The 18,029-nt window shown below is 60.3% G+C and overlaps 2 protein-coding genes across 5 annotated transcripts; one reads left to right on the forward strand and one right to left on the reverse strand.

Annotated features, from left to right (window-relative positions):
* Positions 1–1,048: 1,048 nt before the first annotated feature.
* HGS (hepatocyte growth factor-regulated tyrosine kinase substrate) lies at positions 1,049–14,367 on the reverse strand. Of its 2 annotated transcripts, XM_057535782.1 has the most exons (22): positions 14,225–14,367; positions 12,665–12,749; positions 12,266–12,341; positions 11,801–11,893; positions 10,200–10,323; positions 9,037–9,089; positions 8,549–8,617; positions 7,750–7,874; positions 6,634–6,712; positions 6,469–6,567; positions 6,285–6,380; positions 5,584–5,622; positions 5,366–5,506; positions 5,206–5,265; positions 4,475–4,685; positions 3,950–4,122; positions 3,735–3,875; positions 3,475–3,652; positions 2,628–2,761; positions 2,423–2,542; positions 2,164–2,253; positions 1,049–1,747 (listed from the first exon to the last, which is right to left on the reverse strand). In XM_057535782.1, the coding sequence occupies exons 1-22, from the start codon at positions 14,259–14,261 to the stop codon at positions 1,637–1,639; spliced, it is 2,334 nt and encodes a 777-aa protein (XP_057391765.1). In that variant the 5' UTR covers positions 14,262–14,367; the 3' UTR covers positions 1,049–1,636. The 2 variants fall into 2 exon arrangements, with proteins under 2 accessions (XP_057391765.1, XP_057391766.1); XM_057535783.1 differs by lacking the exon at positions 2,164–2,253.
* ARL16 (ADP ribosylation factor like GTPase 16) lies at positions 14,241–17,385 on the forward strand. 3 transcript variants are annotated; one of them, XM_057535785.1, is made up of 5 exons: positions 14,482–14,606; positions 14,779–14,837; positions 15,469–15,582; positions 16,167–16,282; positions 16,431–17,385. In XM_057535785.1, the coding sequence occupies exons 1-5, from the start codon at positions 14,546–14,548 to the stop codon at positions 16,600–16,602; spliced, it is 522 nt and encodes a 173-aa protein (XP_057391768.1). In that variant the 5' UTR covers positions 14,482–14,545; the 3' UTR covers positions 16,603–17,385. The 3 variants fall into 3 exon arrangements, with proteins under 3 accessions (XP_057391767.1, XP_057391768.1, XP_057391769.1); XM_057535784.1 differs by lacking the exons at positions 14,482–14,606; positions 14,779–14,837 and adding an exon at positions 14,241–14,454; XM_057535786.1 differs by lacking the exon at positions 14,779–14,837 and having other exon boundaries at positions 14,515–14,586.
* The last annotated feature ends 644 nt before the right edge of the window (positions 17,386–18,029 follow it).

Here is an 18,029-nt window from a genome sequence, read left to right on the forward strand (position 1 = left end):
TGCACCCGAGCCCGGGCTCGTGAAGTTTGCGCTGCCGCAGGGCGGGCTCGAGGGTCCCCAGTTCCCTTTCTGGGTAGCTCCGCCCCGGGGGCCCGGCCGTTCGTGGCCTGTGGTCACCTGGCGGCAGGAGCGCCCCTGCCCTCTGGGCCGCCTTCTCCTCGGTTTCCTCCTGTACCTAAACGGCTGCCTTTCCGGCCAGCACGGGAGCACGTTTTGTCCTTCCGTCCTGGCCGCCCTGGGAGCGAGGCCGCCGCCCTCCTCCTGGACCAGACCCGCAGGGAGCTCGGGACTCGGCTTACAGCGTCTGCTAAGGGTTGTGATTGAGCCCGGAAGGGGTCAAAGATGGGGTCCTGGGAGAAGAGAATTTGTAAGCCTGGGCTCTGTCTCCACCTGCCAGAATCCTCTGCACTCCTTAGTCCAGCTCCTAAATATCTGGCATATGGGGTATCCCCAGCCCTTCGGGTCCTGAGGCCTTTGCTCTTTAGATGCAACAGAGAGCATTCCCCCTCGCTGCTGTCCCAGACGCCACAGATGATTTCCTAAGAGCCCAGGCAGAACAGCCCTGACTTTAGGTCAGAGCAAGGAGGCAGGGCTGCCCTCTGCCCAGCACCTCTGTGATTCTGGCCATTCCTTGGACCTGAGCTCTGTGCCTATTAAACTAGTCCATTCCTTCACAGACAAGCTAACATGGGGGTCACCCAAGAGGTTTGCCCAAAGTCTTGTGAAATGTTCTGAATCCTGAATGCAAGAGGCTGTGAGTCTGCGTTGTCTTAAATGTTTTCTTCTAGGCTACGACTCTTAACTGGCATCCCAGACTCAGACTGGAGTCAGGGCAGCACAGGGCTGGGTGGAGAGAGGACAGCTCCTCAGTGCTCAGTCTCAGGGAGGAGGACAGCAGATCTCAAGGCCGAGCAGCATCCACCAGCTGAGACTCCTGTGGAGCTGGGCCTGGGGCGAGGGGCAGCTGGCCTGTGGGGAGGCACCTTATACACCCCTGTCCACAGCTGTACCAGCTGCCCAGCACCTTCTCTCTGTGCAGACACCCGAATACTTGTTGAAAGACATTTTATTATCACTGTTCCATTCAGTCTACTCAGGGCACTGGATGAGATGACGGCTCAGAAGCAGAGAAGCTGGAGACAGGCCCCACCCTTCCTGTGAGGGCCAGAAGCACCCCTGCTGACAGCCTGCAGGGGAGGACTCTGGGGAGCACTCACGCTAGTCACAGGCCACAGGCCCTAAGGTCTCCTGGGTGGGAACGGGAAGGCATGAGCTGTGTGGGGCAGAGACCCCACTCCACCTGGCCCTCTCGGGACCCGATGTGCTGGGCTGGGGGCTTCCTCTCAGAGAAAGTCCTTCCCTTCCACCCTCCCCCCCGAGGCCCAGCCCTGGGGAGAGGAGTCAGACACCAATTCAAGAAGACAGGGACAAGGATGGGGCCTGGGGGGACGAGGAGCCAGCAGGCGAGAACAAAGACAGAGAAGGGCCAGGGTGAAGGGCCACCCCGCCCGCGCAGAGCAGGGACACTACACGCAGAGGGAAGAGAGCGAGGCAGGAGGATGACGCTAGTTAGAGACGGAGGCGGTGGTTTTGGAGAACCGTAGTGTTACTCTGGATGGGGAGCTCCCAGCCGGGGTCAGTCAAACGAGATGAGCTGGGTTTCACTGCCCTGTGGCGGCGGCCCCTGTGGCGGCGGCTGCTGGGCCACTGGGGGCTGCTGCTGGGGAGGGCCGCTAGAGGGTGCCATCTGTGGGGGGGGACACATGGACCATGGGTCTGTCCTCCCTCCCCAGGCCCCAGCCTCCCCACCCTATACCGGCTCCTCTCCAGAACACGCCACATCCCAGCCTCGCCCTGGTACTCAGGCCCCTCGAGCCCACCCTCCCGACTCCCTGCCCTCTTCCTGTCCCCAGCAGAGCCCAGACCCCAGGTGTTCCCGATTCATGTCTGTGGACCTGAGATGACGTGACCTTGGGCTTTTAAGTAAATGCGTGGTTTGGCACCTGTAGGTGTTGCTAAGTGTCTGTCCTGGTCCTGCCCGCAGAGCAGCCATCCTGCCCCGCACTGGCTGCACTTCCCAGGGCAGCCCCGCTGCCGAGGGGGGTCCAGAGCAAAACCTGTCCCCTGTCATGACCCACGGTGGTGGCCCCGAGAGAGGCTCACCTGCGGGTACACGGGCTGCTGCCCCGAGATATAGGGCTGCTGCGGGGGCGGCAGAGGTGCGTCTTGGCCGGGGAGGGTGGGCATGAGATTCTGTGGAGGATAAAACAACCCCACACTGAGAAAGGAGCTCTGTAACCAGATAAACGCCAACCAGCGAGGAGAGCGCAGTGGAGGGGACGTGGGGCGGTGAGCAGAGGGTGGAGCCTGCCCAGCACTGCCCCCCCCGCCCCTCCTATCCGATGCCCCCACGGCCTCTCACCTGCATGCCGTAAGGCTGGTAGCCCATGGACACTGACTGGCTCCCCATGTAGCCCATGGTGCTGGACTGTGGAGGCTGGGAGATGGCCGGGAGGCTCTGTGGGGCCTGGGAAGCCACGTTCTGTGGAGGGGAGAAGGCAATGGGAGAAGGCTGAGCCCAGGTGCCCCAGCGGCCTTGTGGGGGAGGGGGCGGCCTCCCCTCCTACCTGATAGCCCTGCGTGGGAGTGGGCTGGTAGGATGAGTAGGCCGGGCTGGTAGTGGGCCCGGCGGGGCCCTGAGGGGCTGCCTGCGTGCCAGCGGCCCCTGCTGGGTACATGTAAGCGCTCACCATGCTGGGATCTGGAGGAAAAGAGGAAAGAGCTCACCACCCCGATGTGGGGAGGACAGCGGGGGCCCTCCTCTGACTTTTCCTTCTCTTTATGACTTTTGGAGCCAAGTTTGTGTTTCACATTCTCACAAAACGATAGTAAGTGAAATCAACAAAGATAGGAAAGGACCCCCGGAATGTCACGCTCTCCGAAGACCAGTCACACCCAAACAGGGATTTTCTGCAAGACGACGGGCCAGTGCTCTTTGGGAAGTCAGTGTTACAGAATGCCAGGGCAGACCACGGAACATTCTAGATTAAAGGAGGTGAGAGAAGCAGGACAGCTAAACACGTGATGGGTTTCCTGTTGGCACAAACGGGGTACTGGGACCGTGTGGGAGCTGAGCCGGCTATGGACACAGTCACAACACGGCCTCAGAGCCCTTGGTCCGGCATCTGTACCCAGGCCGTGGGGAGCATCCTGGTTTAGCAAATGCACCGAGGCCTCTAGGAGTAAAGGGCGTCATGCCTGCCATGCACCCTAAATCGGGTCAGAAGAGAGTGTGTGGAGAGAGGGCAAGTGCTGACAAGGAAATGTCTGGACATCTGAAAAATTCTTTGTACCATTCTGCCAACTGTTTTGTAACTCTGAAATCACACTAAAATAATAAAAGAAGAAAGGGGTAGTGGTCCGGGGCTCATCCGGGCTGTTGGCCCTCCGCCCGCCCCCCTGCCCCCCCGTTACCTGCTGCGGCCCCGGGCATGCTGGGGTAGGGGCCGCTGGTGGCTGGGGCCGGCTGGCTCATGTACATGGTGTGCATGGGAGAGCCCTCCACTGAGCCTGCCGGGCTGAAGGTCCCCGCAAAGCTTGCCGGGCCAGAGGGCTGGTACAGCACGCCCCCTGCTGCGGGCATGGCCTGGAGCTGGGGATAGAGAGACGGCTTTCAGGGCAGTTCTCGGTCACCAGGGTGGCCGGAGGGAGTGGGACGTGTGGTGGGCACGTGCCTGGGCGTAGGGCAGGGAGAAGGCTGGCATCTGGGCCCGCATCTGGATGGTCTGCTTCTGCTGCTCCAGGCGCATCTGCCGCTCCTTCTCCTGCTCCTGCAGGCGCTGGATGGCCAGCTGCCGCTGCACCTCCAGGTACTCCTGTGGGCCATGAGGCAGCTGTCAGGGCTGGCTTTGCCCCCCACACCCGCAGGGCTGGACCCCCGCTGCCGCACCTGCTTCTTCTGCCGCATGATCTCCAGCTTCTGGGCCAGCTGGATCTGGCGCTGGCGCTCAGCCTCCTCGGCTGCGCGGCGCAGCTTCTCCCGGTGCTCCTCCCGCAGGGCACTGAGTGCCCCCCGGGCGTCACGGATCTGCGCCAGCTTGTCCTGCAGCCCCTCGTAGTACACTGTGGGGAGGGGGCAGAGCGGGGGCCTTGGCAATGGCTCCCCAGCTGAGCGCTTGTCAACAGGGCGCAGCTGGCATAAGGGCTCCAGGGTGGGAGGGCGCGCACGCACACGCGCATGCACGCATGCACACACTTCCTCCACCTGACTGTCCGGCGCTCAGTGGGACGTTCCCTGCCACTGGGACTATGTCTTGTAGAACCCAAGGTCCCTCAGGGCAGCCCTGCCCACACGACCCCAGGCCTGATGATGCCTGTCCGAGGGCACCCACTGCCCCGAGGAGATGTGGCCAGCCCCTGACGGGAGCCCCCGTGGCTCCGGAGGGATGCCCGGGAGGGTGTGTGCGGCACCTACGCCTGCGCTCATCCAGCTGGTTGAGCAGCTCGAGCAGCTGGGGGTGCATGCTGTTGATGGACTGGAAAAGGGACAGCACGGCCGAGTCGTTGGTGATGCTGCGGCCCCGCACGTGGTTGCTCTTCATGCGGTTGACAAAGGTGGTGACGGCATTCTGCAGGGCTTTCAGGAACTGCGTGTGGCTCTCCTCCGACTCCCCATTCTGGTATTGCTGCCGGGGCACAGGGGGTCTGGCTGAGTGCCTCCTTCGCCCCCAGGCCCCCGAGCAGGGGCAGGGACCCACCATCTGGCTATGCTGGCCGCTGAGCTCCGAGACTGCTGCACATCTGACTTGGTCCTCCCGGTGGGTCTGCAAGGGGCACCCTCAGCACCCAGTTCACACGTGAGGAAACTAAGGCCCAGGGAGACTTGGGTTTTGCCCAGAGGTGCAGTGTGGCCGAGACCAGGCTGTCCTGGCCCTAGCCTCTTACTCCACTGGGCACCAAAGTGCAGAGCCCCAGAATATTCCAATCCATTCAGGGTAGGCCGCGAGTAGCCAGTGGGTAGCCGAGCTCTGGCCCACAGCCAGCCCAGGGAGGTTTAACGGAGAGCCATGAGCCGCAATGGCCTGCCTCCAGGAAGTCACTGCGGGCACAGCTTGGCCCTCCTGACAGGTGCCTGGGCGGGGCCTAGCACACTGCGCTCCAGGAGGCCAAGTATGCCCCCAGCCTGAGGAGGGAGCCATGGCTTACCTCACTAAACGGGCCTCCGGCCGGATTTACAGGCTGAGGGTCTGTCTCCGGGAGGGAAGTCTGGAAGACACCAGAGAGTGACTGCGACTCCACCCCTGGCCTGTCCTGGCGGCCCCCTCCCAAGGGACCATGGCCAGGAGCCTGAGAGCAGCCCCCTTACCTCCACACTGGCAGGGACTGTGTGTCCCTCCCCGGGCTGGGCGGCGGGCTCCGTCAGAGGCACCGGTGCAGATGGCGTGGGGCTCTTCCGAGCCTCCTCCTGCTTCTTCTCCCAGTAGTTTCGGTTGAGGTACCGGGCGAGCTGCACAGGCAAGAGGCGGTCACTCCCGAGGGCCAGGAGGCAGCAAGGGGAAAGCGCCACACACAGGGTGTCCTCACCTCGGGGTCGATGTCTTCAGCCAGAGGCGCTGATGAGTTCTGGGGAGACGTGGGGGGTGTGAGGCGTCATAGGCCGGAGCAGCATCAACCCTAGCCATTGCTCAGGAGGCCTGGATGACGCAGTCATGACAGTGGACCCTAAAGGCTGGCCAAAGCCAGTCCGAGCCCCAAGGGGCTCCAAAACCGTAGACAGGGTGCAGCGTGGTGCCCCACCAGCCCTCCCATGAACCACAGGAACAGGTGGGCAGGTGGCCTGGCTGCTCTCAGCCCCACCCACAGAGCCCTGCGGAGTTTGCAAGTGACTTTCTAAACCTTTTCTCCCACCTGCCACCCACCCTCTTTTTACAAAGAGAACTGAGGCCAAAGAGAGGCTAGGTCCATCCCCAAAAAGCAGACCTGTGACGGCCCCACTGAAAGCTAGAAAAACGCAGAGCACCTTTGATCCCAGGGGTTCTCACCTCCTCCTGCTCTGGGGGGCATGGAAGAGACCAGGGTCTAGACAGTGAGAACTCCAGCCTTTACAGTGCCCTCTATCCCACAGGGGTCCCGACCAGGGAGCTGAGACCCGCGGGCGCCAGGCCACACCCTGCCCCTGCCCATGAGACATGTGCCTCCGGGTTGGGGCACCACCCCCCCGCCTCCCCACCCCACCATGGGAAGGGGGTCTAAGCCAGTGGGGCCGAGCCGGAGGGCGGGCTCACCACGGGCGAAGAGTACAGGCTGCTGGCGGGGGGCGCTGACGAGGCCACAGGTGTGGGCTCCGCTTTGGGGTACACGGCATAGGCCGACTTCTGTCTCTGCAGGAGAACCAGGAGGAGAGTGTTGCGAGGGTGCCCCTGGACTCCCCTGGCACCCCCAGACTCAGCGAGGCCACCCCCGGCTCACCATCCTCTCCTTCTCCTCGGCCTCGGACTGTGACAGGGCCAGGGCCAGCTGCAGCTCCTCCTCCTCCTGCAGGGCCGTCTCATCCCTCTTGGGGGGCAGCTGAGGATGACAGGGCAGGGTGAGCCGGGCCCACGAGCGAGGCGCCCCCGCAGACCCGGGCAGTACCTGGGACTGCTGCGACAGGGGGCTGGTCAGGTACTCCGGGGGCAGCTCCGTCGTCGAGGCAGCCTTTCCCTCCGCTTTCCTGGAGGAGACAGGATGCTGTACGTCATCGGGCACTGTGCCCCTGGCCCCCCACAAGTTCTCAGGACACAGCCTGGGGCTTCCCTCCGACATCCCCACAGAAGGAAGACGGGGGTTCCACAGACCATGTTCCAGAGAAAAGCTGGACCCTCAAACCAGCTGTCACCTCTGGGCTATGGAGCCCTGTGCAAGTCACCGGCCTAAGCTACAGCTCCCCCTCCTGCAAATGGGGCTCAAACACCCACCAGCCTGTGGCTTTCCACAGAAAAGGACCTCCCGGTGGAGCAGCCTGCAGACACCACTTCACCAAGGGATCAGATTCCGTCACTGATGCTGGGACAGATGGACAGCACAGGCTCCCAGGCCAGCCGCACAGAACCTGTCTCTAACCACGAGGAAACCCTGGACCCAAACCCAGAGACGTGCCACAACAGCCTAGACCCCTTAGCGACGTCCTCGTCACAAAAAATGAAGCAGCTGAAACATGCCGGGTTAGGGAGCTGATGGGGTGGCCGGGTCCTGACAGGACAAAACCGCCACAGGACGTTACTGGGACACGGGAACCCTGGACAGGGACTGGGGAGTAGGTGTCAGAACCACACCGATGCCAAATGCCCCAACTCGACAGCCGGCAGCAGTCACATGGGGCAAGTTCCTCCCGGGAAGCACACGTAGGAGGTCAAGGCGAGGAGGACAGGGTGCCTGCAGCTCGGTCTCAACTGGTCCAGGACACAACGTGCATGCGTGTGGACACGCAGGCAGATGCGGGGAGGGCAGGTGTGATGGAGTCAATGGGGCCGAAGGACCCAGGCTGTGGGAGGGGCAGGGTGTGTGGTCTCCAGACTGTTCCTGCATCTCTTCTCTAAGTGTCACTCCCAAACTAAGACGTTACAAAAACAAACCTGAGCAATTGGCCAGCAGGTCTCAGAGCCGGGGGCCCTGCCGGGCTCTGTCCAAGTCTGCCGCTCCCCCACCACCACCCCGCCCCCTGATTACCAAGGTAGAAGCTGGCTCCGCTCAGTGTCCGAGGGGACTTACTTGTTGAGCTGCTCGTAGCAGGGCTCGCACACACGCACCTCCTTCTCGATGCCAAACTTGGGGATGGTGGAATACTTGGAGGAGCATTTGCCGCAGAAGATCTGGCCGCATGCCCGGCAGTGGTGCTGCAACACGGGACAGGTCAGGGCAGCCTGGCCGGCCACCCCTCACGCCCACCCCCCGCCCAGCACCGCCCACTGCAGGACGCGCCAGACCGGGTCTCCCAGGCCAGGGTGGGCAGAAGGCGAGCCCAGGAGGCCACAAAGGCCCTGGGGGATCAGGGTGCACTTGCAAGCTCTAAACTGTAGCCTCCACTTTGAGGAAAAGAAGTCAAATTAAGAAGAAAAATTCACAAAAAACATGCATGAATTGTCCTGATAAACGAGTTTTGCTGGACGGTGAGTCCGGTGAGCCTGCTCAGATGCCCCAGGCCCCAGCCTTTGCCACGGCCAGCCTGGGCTTCGGTGGGAAGAGGGAGGGTCCAAGCTGCACAGGCCAAGTCAGCTGAAGAGACTCGGCCAAGGGGCTATTGGCCGAGGCAATGCAGACCCAAACCCCCAGCCCCGGGCGTGGGGTATACTCCTGTTCCCAGAGGGGTGCAGCCTCGCCCGAACTTCACCTGACAGCACTGACCATCAGACACCAACCCTAGGTGACCACACTCCCCACACCACCAGGTCCCAGCCAAGAGAGAAAGGCCCGTGCGTGGGTGCCGTGGCCTTGTGATGACAGCAGGTGGCCTGGGGTCTGCCCCGGCCAGGCGTGGAGCCAGGTCCCTCCCCAAGGCGGGCGCACTCACCTTGCGGGTCATGACCCCGAACTGCACCCGGCACCGGTGGCACTCCTCAGCATCCACCCAGTCAGGGGCCTGGGGACAGGCAGAGTCGGGTCACATAGTCCCTGCCCTCCCTGCCGATCCCCGCTTCCCACAGGTGTGTGCAGGGGACTGGGGCCAACTCACTGCAGACATGACTCGAGGAAGGATCCCCCTCCAAAACAGTCTTTCTTTCTTTCTAAAGACCTGACAGCAAGACCTTCCCACAGCTTTGGGGATATATAAGTATTTGTCTTCATGGCTGTGGGAACCACAGCCCTAAGGAACCTTGAACTGGGTTCCTGTCTCAACCTGCAGACACAGCTGCATATTCTACTGAAAAAAGTCAAGCTTTCTCGTTTTCCAGACAGATCAGCAGCTCACCTGCTGCCAACAAGCCCAGATCCCAGGGCTTCCCTGCTGCCTTCTCAAAGCAGCCTAACTCCTAGACCTCCAGCACCCCGTGAACTCACTCTCTCCGCCGCAAACATGGCATCGCTCTCCTTGAACTCTGGGAAGACGTGTCCTGGAGAAAGAAGGCCGCTGTTACTGCCAAGTGCTGCCCTAGTGGGCAAGGCCCACAGCCTCACCTGCCCGAATCCATCTGCCCTGAGGCCTCCAGAGCCACATCCTAGCTCTTGGCATCTGCCTCCCCAAACAGACAGAAGAGGCCCAGAGCCCCCGGGCAGCAGGCACGGTGACCCCACACTGGGCAAGGGCGCCTTGGGGCACAGCTCAGCCGGCCCGCCCCCCAGCTGGGGTGGCCCCCCACTGGCCGCTCTGTCCTGGGGACCACACACAGAGCCAGACGTTGCTCCCACCTCATCAAGGCCTCACAGACACTCCCCAGTCCATCTGGCTCCTGGTCCTGCACCCCAGCCAAGCATGCTTCCCAGAGCTCTTAAAGTTGGAGTTCCTAAGCTGTTTTTTGAGACGTGGACCCCTTGGGAATCCCATAAAAGCTCTGTTTTTTTGTTTTTGGCCATGCCGTGTGGCTTATGGGGATCTTAGTTCCCCAACCAGGGATCTACCCAGGCCCCCAGCAGTGAAAGCCTGGAATCTTAACCACTGAATCGGCAGGGAATTCCCCCCCGTAAAGCTTTGGACGTTCTCTCCCGTGTATAACGTCCAGGGATTGAGAGCTTGAGGCCAGCTCACCAACCTCATCACAGTGTCTGCACGGTCCTGCCCACCCCGCGGCCAGCAGGCACTGCCTCTGCTCCCACTCCGTGCCTCATCTTCAGGGCCAGAGGACCTGCCCTCCTCCCCCGCAGCACAGGTGAGAGAGGCCCCAGCCCAGCCCTCTCATTCCATGCCTGGCGAGAGCACCAGCAAATCCTCCAAACAAGGCCTGAATCCACCGCCCTCCTTGCCAAAGCCCACCACCTCTCCACTGGCACCGCAACAGCCAGGAGGAACGCACAGTGGGCCTTAAGAAGCACACCTCGGCTGCCAGACCCTCACTTACAACTCTCCAGGGGTTTCCACTGTGCCCAGAGCACAGTGCTACCCCCACCGCGCAAGGGGTGGGCACAGCCGCCCTTGGGCCCCCCTTGTGCAGGGCAGCCCCTCAACTCCTGGTGGCATGTCCCAAGCCTGGCACTGGACCCTCCTGCTCCCCACTACCCTGACTCACCTTCCACCTTCATGATCTGGTACGTGTCCTGAACGACCTTGTATTTGGGCTCGTTCCGGAACGCATGTGCCCAGGCCTGAATCAGGTACAGGATCTTGTTTCGGACGTTTACTTCCACCTGCCTCTGTGGAGAAGGGAGGAAAGAAGATAAGAACCTTGGGAGAGGCAGCTGCCAAAGAGACATCTCAGCATGAAAAAGCAGCTGGCAAGACCCCAACACTCCGAGCAACTGGGACTGGCAGAGGTGGGGCGGGTCCCCCAAGTGGGGCACCAGGGCCATGTAGTGACCCAGGCCTCCTTTAGGGAGCGCTACCCCCAAGGACAAATCCATTGCACCTGTCTGCCCACTCAGGACCTGGACTTATCTTTAACCGCCTAGGTGAAGCTGCGCATCCCTCAGGTGGAGGCTCTCCAACCCCTACTGCCCCATAACTACCTGTCTCTCCCCACCCCATCCCCATGCCCTACAGGACCCTGACCGCCTAGCGAGCTCCTCAGCCTGTAACCCACTCTGGTGCCGGCTAAGGCCAGCCTCTAACAGGCAAAGCCAATCAGGCCTGGGCTGAGAAAGTAGATGCACGGTCGGCTGGCCCCCTCCTTCCAGTCATAGGCAGCGCGGGCAGGCAGGGGAGTGGCTCCAGAAAGTTCCCCACATACAGAGCCACCACCACCAACAAGCTAAAGCACAGACAATCACATTTCTAGAGCTCTCTCAGGATCCTATCCACACACAATGCTCAGGACGGTGGGTCAAGAAAGCTGCTTCAAGACGCCAAGCACAGCTCACGTGCCAGGGTTCCCGCTCTTCCCTGTAATGGGGGTCCAGTCAGTGGACCCCTTTCCAAGTAGCCCTGCCCCTGTGAGGACTCAGACCATGTGCAGTGTGAACAGGACACGATTGTGCCAGGACAAGGAGGGCGGGTTCTAACTCCTCTGCCGCCACCCAGGCCAGAGCAGGGGCTGGACAAGTCACCAGTCAGGGCTTTGGAGAAGCCCCACTGTCAGCTCAGCCCCAGACGGGCTCCTGGCTGTGAGGCCCACAGGCGCCCAAAGGGCCCAGGCCACAGTGGCGGCGGAGTCGGTGCTGGGGCTTCACTCCTTGGTTGCCACCCAGGGCAGCCTCAGCTCCGTGGGATGCCCCTCACCCATGGGGGGGCCGGGGGCCGTGAAACCCATGGCCCTGGCGTCCCTGCTCTGCTGTTGCTGTTCCCCAACTCTCCCTCCACACTCATGTGCCTCCCTGCTCAGAATTCTACCCAAGCCCTTTGGGGACCCCAGGCTTCCACTTACATCCTCTGCCCATGGCACACAGCTCCCTCCCCACCTTCTCCACTGCTCAGTGAGCATCTCCTGCCCTTCAAGATTCAGCTCCTGCCCCCCAGGAAGCCTTCCCAACTTTGCAGGAGGAGTGGGGTCTCCTCCACACCCCCAGACGCAGCCCCGCTGACTTCTGGGAAGGCCTGACCTCACCAGGCAGGGACCACGAACACTCGTCTTCCAGCCCTCCAGCACCTGGCACTGTTCCCACCAGCAAAGCCCCAAGAAGCCCGTGGGGTGGCGCACCCCAGTCTGGGCCTCTCTGCTCCCCGCAGAGTACCCACCTTCAGCAGCTCCTTCAGCTCCTCCATGGTCTGCTTGTTCGCCACCTCATCATGAACTGTCTGGCCACAGTTCTTCACCACGGACTCCATGACCTGCAGACCCCAAGGAGGGGTAGACTTGAGTCTCAGGTCAGGGCAGAAACTCCCCGTCCTGGACGGGCCCACCTCCCCATAAGAAGGCGGGCCTCAACAGGGCCCTCAGGCCACCTAGCCGGACAAGAAAGCCCGCGTTACAGCCTCTGAGGCAGGAAGCAGCCAGGGCTACAGCTGCTTCTTCTAACTCTGTGTTTTATCACCAAGGACAGATACTGGAGTCAACCTCAGGGCCCACACGTGTCAGCCTCAGGTGGAACAGCTGAGGCATTGCTCCCAGCCCTGCCCCACGGCCCCAGTGCCTCCACTTCTGGCGGTACGCCCATCCCTGCCATCCCCACCAGTGCCACCTGGAATACAGGGTCTGATTACCTCTAGGGCATACAAGGCCACGTGGGGATTCTTGTCGTTGACTTTCTTCTTGATGGAGCTCACTGCATATTTTGCTCTAACAGAAAAAGGCATTGATAAAAGCAGAAAGAGAAGATGAGAAAGAAAACAGCCTCTAAAACTGAGAAAAGCCCAGCCACCATCTGGTCCCTGAGATACCCCCCAGGCAAATGTCCAGGTAACTGTGCCCTCCCAAGCTGTACACAGAAAGTCCTTTAATCGTCCCAAGATCTCAAAAACCCCAGCACACAGACCACACAGTCCTTCACCAGGGCCTAACATGGCCAGCTTCCAACCGGGCAGGATCTTGGAAGATGAGCGGGCACCAAGCAACCCTAGTCCACTGGGTGGCCACCCCATTGCTTTTGAGGGAGCACTTACTGTGTGTCCCCCTGGCGGATCAGGTCACAGATCTGGAGGATGGACTCCCAGTCGGTCTCCAGAAGAAGCTGGCTGGTCGCTTTGTCTAAGGCAGAAACGCAGGGGCTCATCCTGCTCTGTGATTCCCCAGGTGGCCCCCCAGCTCAGCAACAGGCAGGAGGGACTACCCCCTTCCCATTTTAGACATTTGGACCAAACAGAAAACTACTGAAAATGCTCCTGACACCTGACAATAACCATGAAAGCACTGTCCTTCCTGAAAGACAGACAAACAGCTCGGAAAATAACAATGGAGAACGCTATTGTGAGCTTTTTACATGCCAAGTGCTGTTCCAAACACTTTATGTGAACTCACTCAATTCTCACACAACCTTAAGAGTTAGGCGGTATTTCCACCCCCTCTGCAGACAGAGAAACTGAAACAGAGAGGTGAGGTCACTGCCTGAAGTCACACAGCTTGTTGGCGCAGAGCCAGAATTCAACACTATGCTCAGCTGCTTCTCAACAAAGAGAAATCTGCTGCCTCATCCCTCAGAGTTCCTAGTTTTTCAGAAGCTTAACCTATTTGATTAGCTCTCAGCTGAGGCATGGCTGGAGAGACATGCAGCAGAGACCCCAGTCCTCTGTTTCAAGTGTTTTGTGGGGCGCAGACAGGATTCACCCACCAAGGATTCTCCAACTACCACCTCTAGTCTATGTTGCTGTGGCCTCAGACAGATGTGCTGCTCAGGGGTTGCTCTCCAGCCCAGCCAGCACCATCTTCCTTGGAGTTGTACAAATGGTCAACATGGATCTGGGAGTAACTTCTGGACTGACCACTGAAGGGCTGAACAACCTCATAAGCTGAGTTCCTCGGCCTGTATGTTCAATGAGCAAGGAAGGCACCTCATCTGAGGTCCCTCCGAAACCATATTCAAGGAATAAGGAGGGCAGGCTCCGGCTGACCATTCCAGTACCCAGAGCACCGATCCCAAACACAGAGCACACATGGTTTCATGGAGGGGTGGGGGCTCGCCCATAAAAATCGATTTTCCTTTCTAAAATCTGTGACCTCCAGGAGGCTCAGAAGGATCAGCTATCCACCCCAGAAAACAGAGGAAACGCCTTCCTACCCCTGGGCGCTTCCGGGAGCCCAGTGGGGACACAGGGCGCAGGTCTGGGTCCCTGGGGAAGCAGCGCTAAAAAAGAGCTTGGCAGGTCCTACAGAGGACATTGCTGGCTCCACCCTCTGGGGCCCATGTATGGGTCAGAACTCCCAAATCCCACGCAACCTAGGTTTTGGTGGGGAGAGTCTACTGAGATTTTACTATTTCACTGAGTCACCCGTTTTCGTGACTCAGGACGTGAGGCCTGCTCGGCCAGACGCTGGTGGTCGTTTCCCCAAGGCTCCTGGCCCGTCTCCTGCGCGGACCCTCATTCACTCGGCCGGCTCCGGGCCCGCGCCCCGGACCGCCGGCCCTGCGTCGCCTGCGCGCCCGCCCAGGGCCCGGGTGGCGCGGCGGTCGCCCCGGAGCGCTGGCGCCGGGGGGCTTTCGCTCCGGGGGGCGGGGGCCGCGTTACCTAGGAGACGCTCGAAGGTGCCGCTGCCGCGCCCCATGGCGACCCAGGAACCCGACCTGACGCCGCGGCTCTCTCCACTGCGAGCCGGCGCGCCCCCGACTTCCGCTTCCGCCTGCCGCCTCGGGTGCGCGCACGCGCACGTTCGCTGGCCTGCCCGCGAGCCGCGGGGAGGCGGGCCTTTCCGCTCGCCCCAGACGCTGGGCGCAGATTGGGCCGCGCCCACTGAGACGGTAAGCGCCGAGAACCAATGAGCAGCCCGGGGGTGAGGCCTGGCGTCGCCAGGACGCCGAGCCACGGGTGTAGAGTGGAGCGGGGAGTGGGATGTGTCTCCTGCTCGGGGCCACGGGTGTGGGGAAGACGCTGTTGGTGAAACGCTTGCAGACTATCCTTCCGCGCCGGGTGGAGGGGATGGGGGTCCGGAGGGGCCTGGGGGTCCGGGGGGCGCTGGTGGCGAGCGGGGTAGGGGACGCCCGGGCGGGGGGCGGGGTGCCCGGGGCGGGGTCTGGCCTGCGCTCCCTCCTCGGTCCCGCTCGGAGACCTTGACTACCTCGCACAGCTGAGCTCCCGGGATGGGAAGGGCGACCTGGGCGATCTTCCCCCTACGCGGCCCACGGTAGGCGTCCGGTCTCTTGCAGGTTTAGGAGAGGCGGGTCTCCTTGTGGTTAGCAGAGCAATTTGGGTTCCTTTTTTTTGGGGGGGGGGTAATATTTATTTATTTGGTTGCGGCAGGCGGGCTTCTTAGTTGCGGCATGCATGTGGGATCTAGTTCCCTGACCAGGGGTCGAACCCAGGCCTCCTGCATTGGGAGCCCGGAGTCTTCACCACTGTGCCCCCAGGGAAGTCCCTGGGTTCCTTTAAATGGAAGCTGGGGTCTGGCGGGTCAGTGTGTTCAGTACAGACTTCAGGAGGTGGTGTCGCCGTGGGGAGCCCCCGGACAGAGCCCCAGGGGATCCGGAGCCTCCCGCCCCTCACCACTGGTCGGACTGCATTTGCTGCTCTCTGCACAGGGCGAATCCCTCTGGTGGGCATTGGTGCCCTGGCCACAGCCAGCCCTGAGGGTTCTGGACGCCTGGGAGCATCTTCAGGCCTTCTCCCTTACGGGTTCCGCCTTAGGGCCTAAACACTTGAGAAGACCTATGCCGGGGATTAGGTTGCAATGTAAAGGGCTGGGCACGTTGCTATCCAGGAGTTCCGTGTGGGAAAGCACTTGTGGTGGTCTCTGTGCATCCTGGTTTTTTCCACAGGTGGGTACCAACCTAACAGACATCGTGGCTCAGAGAAGGATCACCATCCGAGAGCTGGGGGGGTGCATGGGCCCCATCTGGTCCAGTTACTATGGAAACTGTCATTCTCTCCTGGTAGGTCGTAGTCTTTTGAACTTCCTTTGGGGAAGTATGTCCCTATTCCAGCGTTGTCTAGTCCCCAGTTTCACTTTGTGTGGGATAGAGTTTGGTTTCCTGGGCAACTGTGTGAGTCAAGGAAACAGGGTCCAGACTAGAGTTGCTTCCTTCTGGGACCCCAGCCTGATCCCTAGGGCTCCTGAGCCCAGGCTAATGTGAAAACTCACAGAAGGCTTGCTGAGGGCAGTGTTCTTTTTCTGCAGGTAACTGTGCCATCCACTCACTGCCTTATTGCCCTGGGTGTGTTTTTACGTTTTATGTTTGAATTCTATATCCCCTGGTTCGTCCCATCCTGGCAAGGCCTGTGCCCCAAATTCTAGGACCCGTCCTTGGAAAAGTAATGGCCACACAAGTAGAGACTTCTGCGTAGGTGGAAACAGATAACACCGGTCCTTCTTGCACAGCTCGCTCCCCTCTGCTCCTGCCTTTCCGGAAACCTTTCTTGCTCTTCCTGAGCCAGGCGCGTGATGCGAGGAGAGGAGGTTTGGCAGGGATGGTGTTCCATCGCAGGGGGGTCCTAATTTCCATTTACTTCTTTCTAGTTCATGGTGGATGCCTCTAACCCCACCCAGCTCTCTGCATCCTGTGTGCAGCTCCTGGGTCTCCTTTCGGCAGAACAACTTGCAGAAGCATCGGTTCTGATTCTCTTCAATAAAATGTACGTGTCCGTGAGCTGAGAGGGAACGTGGGGGTGCCCCAGGGCGGAGCTCCTGTGGAGTGTAGCCAGGAGGGTGGCTCGTTGGGGTGGGGGTGGGGGGCGGTGCAGCAATGGCAGCCCAGTCTGACAGGTATTGCTTTCACTCCAGTGACCTGCCCTGTTACATGACCATAGAAGAGATAAAGTCGTTAATCAGGCTCCCGGACCTCATTGCTGGTGCCAAGCAGAACATCACCACGGTAGAAATCAGTGCCTGGAAAGGCACTGGCTTGTCAGAAGTGCTGCGCTGGCTCGAGGACACCCACAGAACGAATGGTTGACTGCAGGGCAGAGAAGCATGGCTGGCCCGCTCTGTGGCAAGAAGGCAGAAGCAGCACTGCTTGGCCTCTGGCCATCTGCTGCTTTTATAAGGGCAGGATAAGCCCTAGAAGATGGGGTTCTGTGCTGAGTTGCAGTGATAGGTAAACTGAGGCACCCAGGTTATAGAATTCCTGACATCTGCCCTCTGGCTCCAGCACTGGGAGAGGAGGACAGGCCTGCCAGGTGGCTTGTGTCCTACGCCATCCTGAGATGGTTCTAGGGGATTTGTTCCCCTCCCCCCAGGAGAGCTGCTCTCTCAACTCTGACACAAGCTCCAACCTGTTGAGTTTCTGATACCTTGACAATATAAGGAAGCTTGTGGGAAAACACCTATTGCTTGGTGCATTTGTTTCCTAGGGCCTCTGTAACAAATCGCCACAAATGGCTTGCAGCAGCATAAACTTAACGTTCACGGTGCTGGAAGCCAGAAGTGTGGAGGCTCTGAGGGAGAATCCGTTCCCTGCTTCTAGTGGCTGCTGGTGCCGCTTGGTGTTGTTGGCTTGTGTCTCGCAGAACTTGAATCTCTGCCTCTGTCTTCACGTGGTGGTCTCTCCTTTTTTTATAAGGAGGATGTAGGGCCCACCCTAAATCCAAGGTGATTTCATCTCAAGATCCACAGTTACATGTGCAAAGATCCTTTTTCCAAAGGTCACCTTTGCACGTTCCGGGGGTTACAACTTGGACGTATCTTTTGGGGCCACTATTAAACCTACTGCAGTCTGGTAAGAAACCCTCTGCTTCTGCGTGTGGTTGTGAATTTCCTACAACAGCTTCCTCTGTCTCAGCTGGTGGTCTAGCTCATTGGGCCATCGGCCCAGGCCCTCAGCCTCCTTGCGGTTTCCAGTTGGTCACTCTGCAGGGGTGAGGGGAGCTCTGTTCTACAGAGGCTGTAAACGGCGCCCCGAGAAAGCTCTGTATGGCCTGCAGGGCAGTGCGGTCTCAAGTCTTCCTTTCCCTGCTGAAACGATAGGCCTCCCAGTTCAGTGCTGCCGCTCCCTGGGAAGGTTCTCAATTGGCTCTTGGATGTACAGGGCCAGTGCCACCTTCTTAGGCAGACCACGTAGATGCCAGTGGTCCCCCTCCGTGGTGGGCCTGTGGAGATTTCACAGGACCCACAGTGACTGGCTGGCAGATGTCCCCCAATCTCAGGGTACCGAGGAGAGCGTCGCCAGACCTTGAAGTGTCAACCATTCATGGGCCACGTGCCTAGTTCACCTTTTGGCTTGATGCAGGTGTGTTTTAACAAAGCATTTTAGTATTTTCCAAATGAGGCTGGTACAGGTGGCACTGTTGATGCCCTCCGAGGGCTTTTGGAAGGCCAGCATGGCCCCCATTGGTCTCATGGGGCCCCAGGGCCCCAGCACCCCTGGGTCTCTCTAGGGCGGGA

This window comes from Balaenoptera acutorostrata, chromosome 20 (assembly GCF_949987535.1).
Source record: "Balaenoptera acutorostrata chromosome 20, mBalAcu1.1, whole genome shotgun sequence".
In the NCBI taxonomy this organism is placed as follows: Eukaryota; Metazoa; Chordata; class Mammalia; order Artiodactyla; family Balaenopteridae; genus Balaenoptera; species Balaenoptera acutorostrata.

Coding starts and splice junctions, on each gene's coding strand:
- ARL16 (XM_057535784.1), top strand. CDS start 14,260: ATGGCGACCCAGGAACCCGACCTGACGCCGCGGCTCTCTCCACTGCGA. Junction 14,455..15,468: donor GGGCCGCGCCCACTGAGACG/GTAAGCGCCGAG, acceptor TTTTTTCCACAG/GTGGGTACCAACCTAACAGA. Junction 16,283..16,430: donor CTGATTCTCTTCAATAAAAT/GTACGTGTCCGT, acceptor CTTTCACTCCAG/TGACCTGCCCTGTTACATGA.
- HGS (XM_057535782.1), bottom strand. CDS start 14,261: ATGGGGCGCGGCAGCGGCACCTTCGAGCGTCTCCTAG. Junction 12,750..14,224: donor CACCTTCGAGCGTCTCCTAG/GTAACGCGGCCC, acceptor TTTCTGCCTTAG/ACAAAGCGACCAGCCAGCTT. Junction 2,254..2,422: donor ACCAGCCTTACGGCATGCAG/GTGAGAGGCCGT, acceptor TATCCTCCACAG/AATCTCATGCCCACCCTCCC.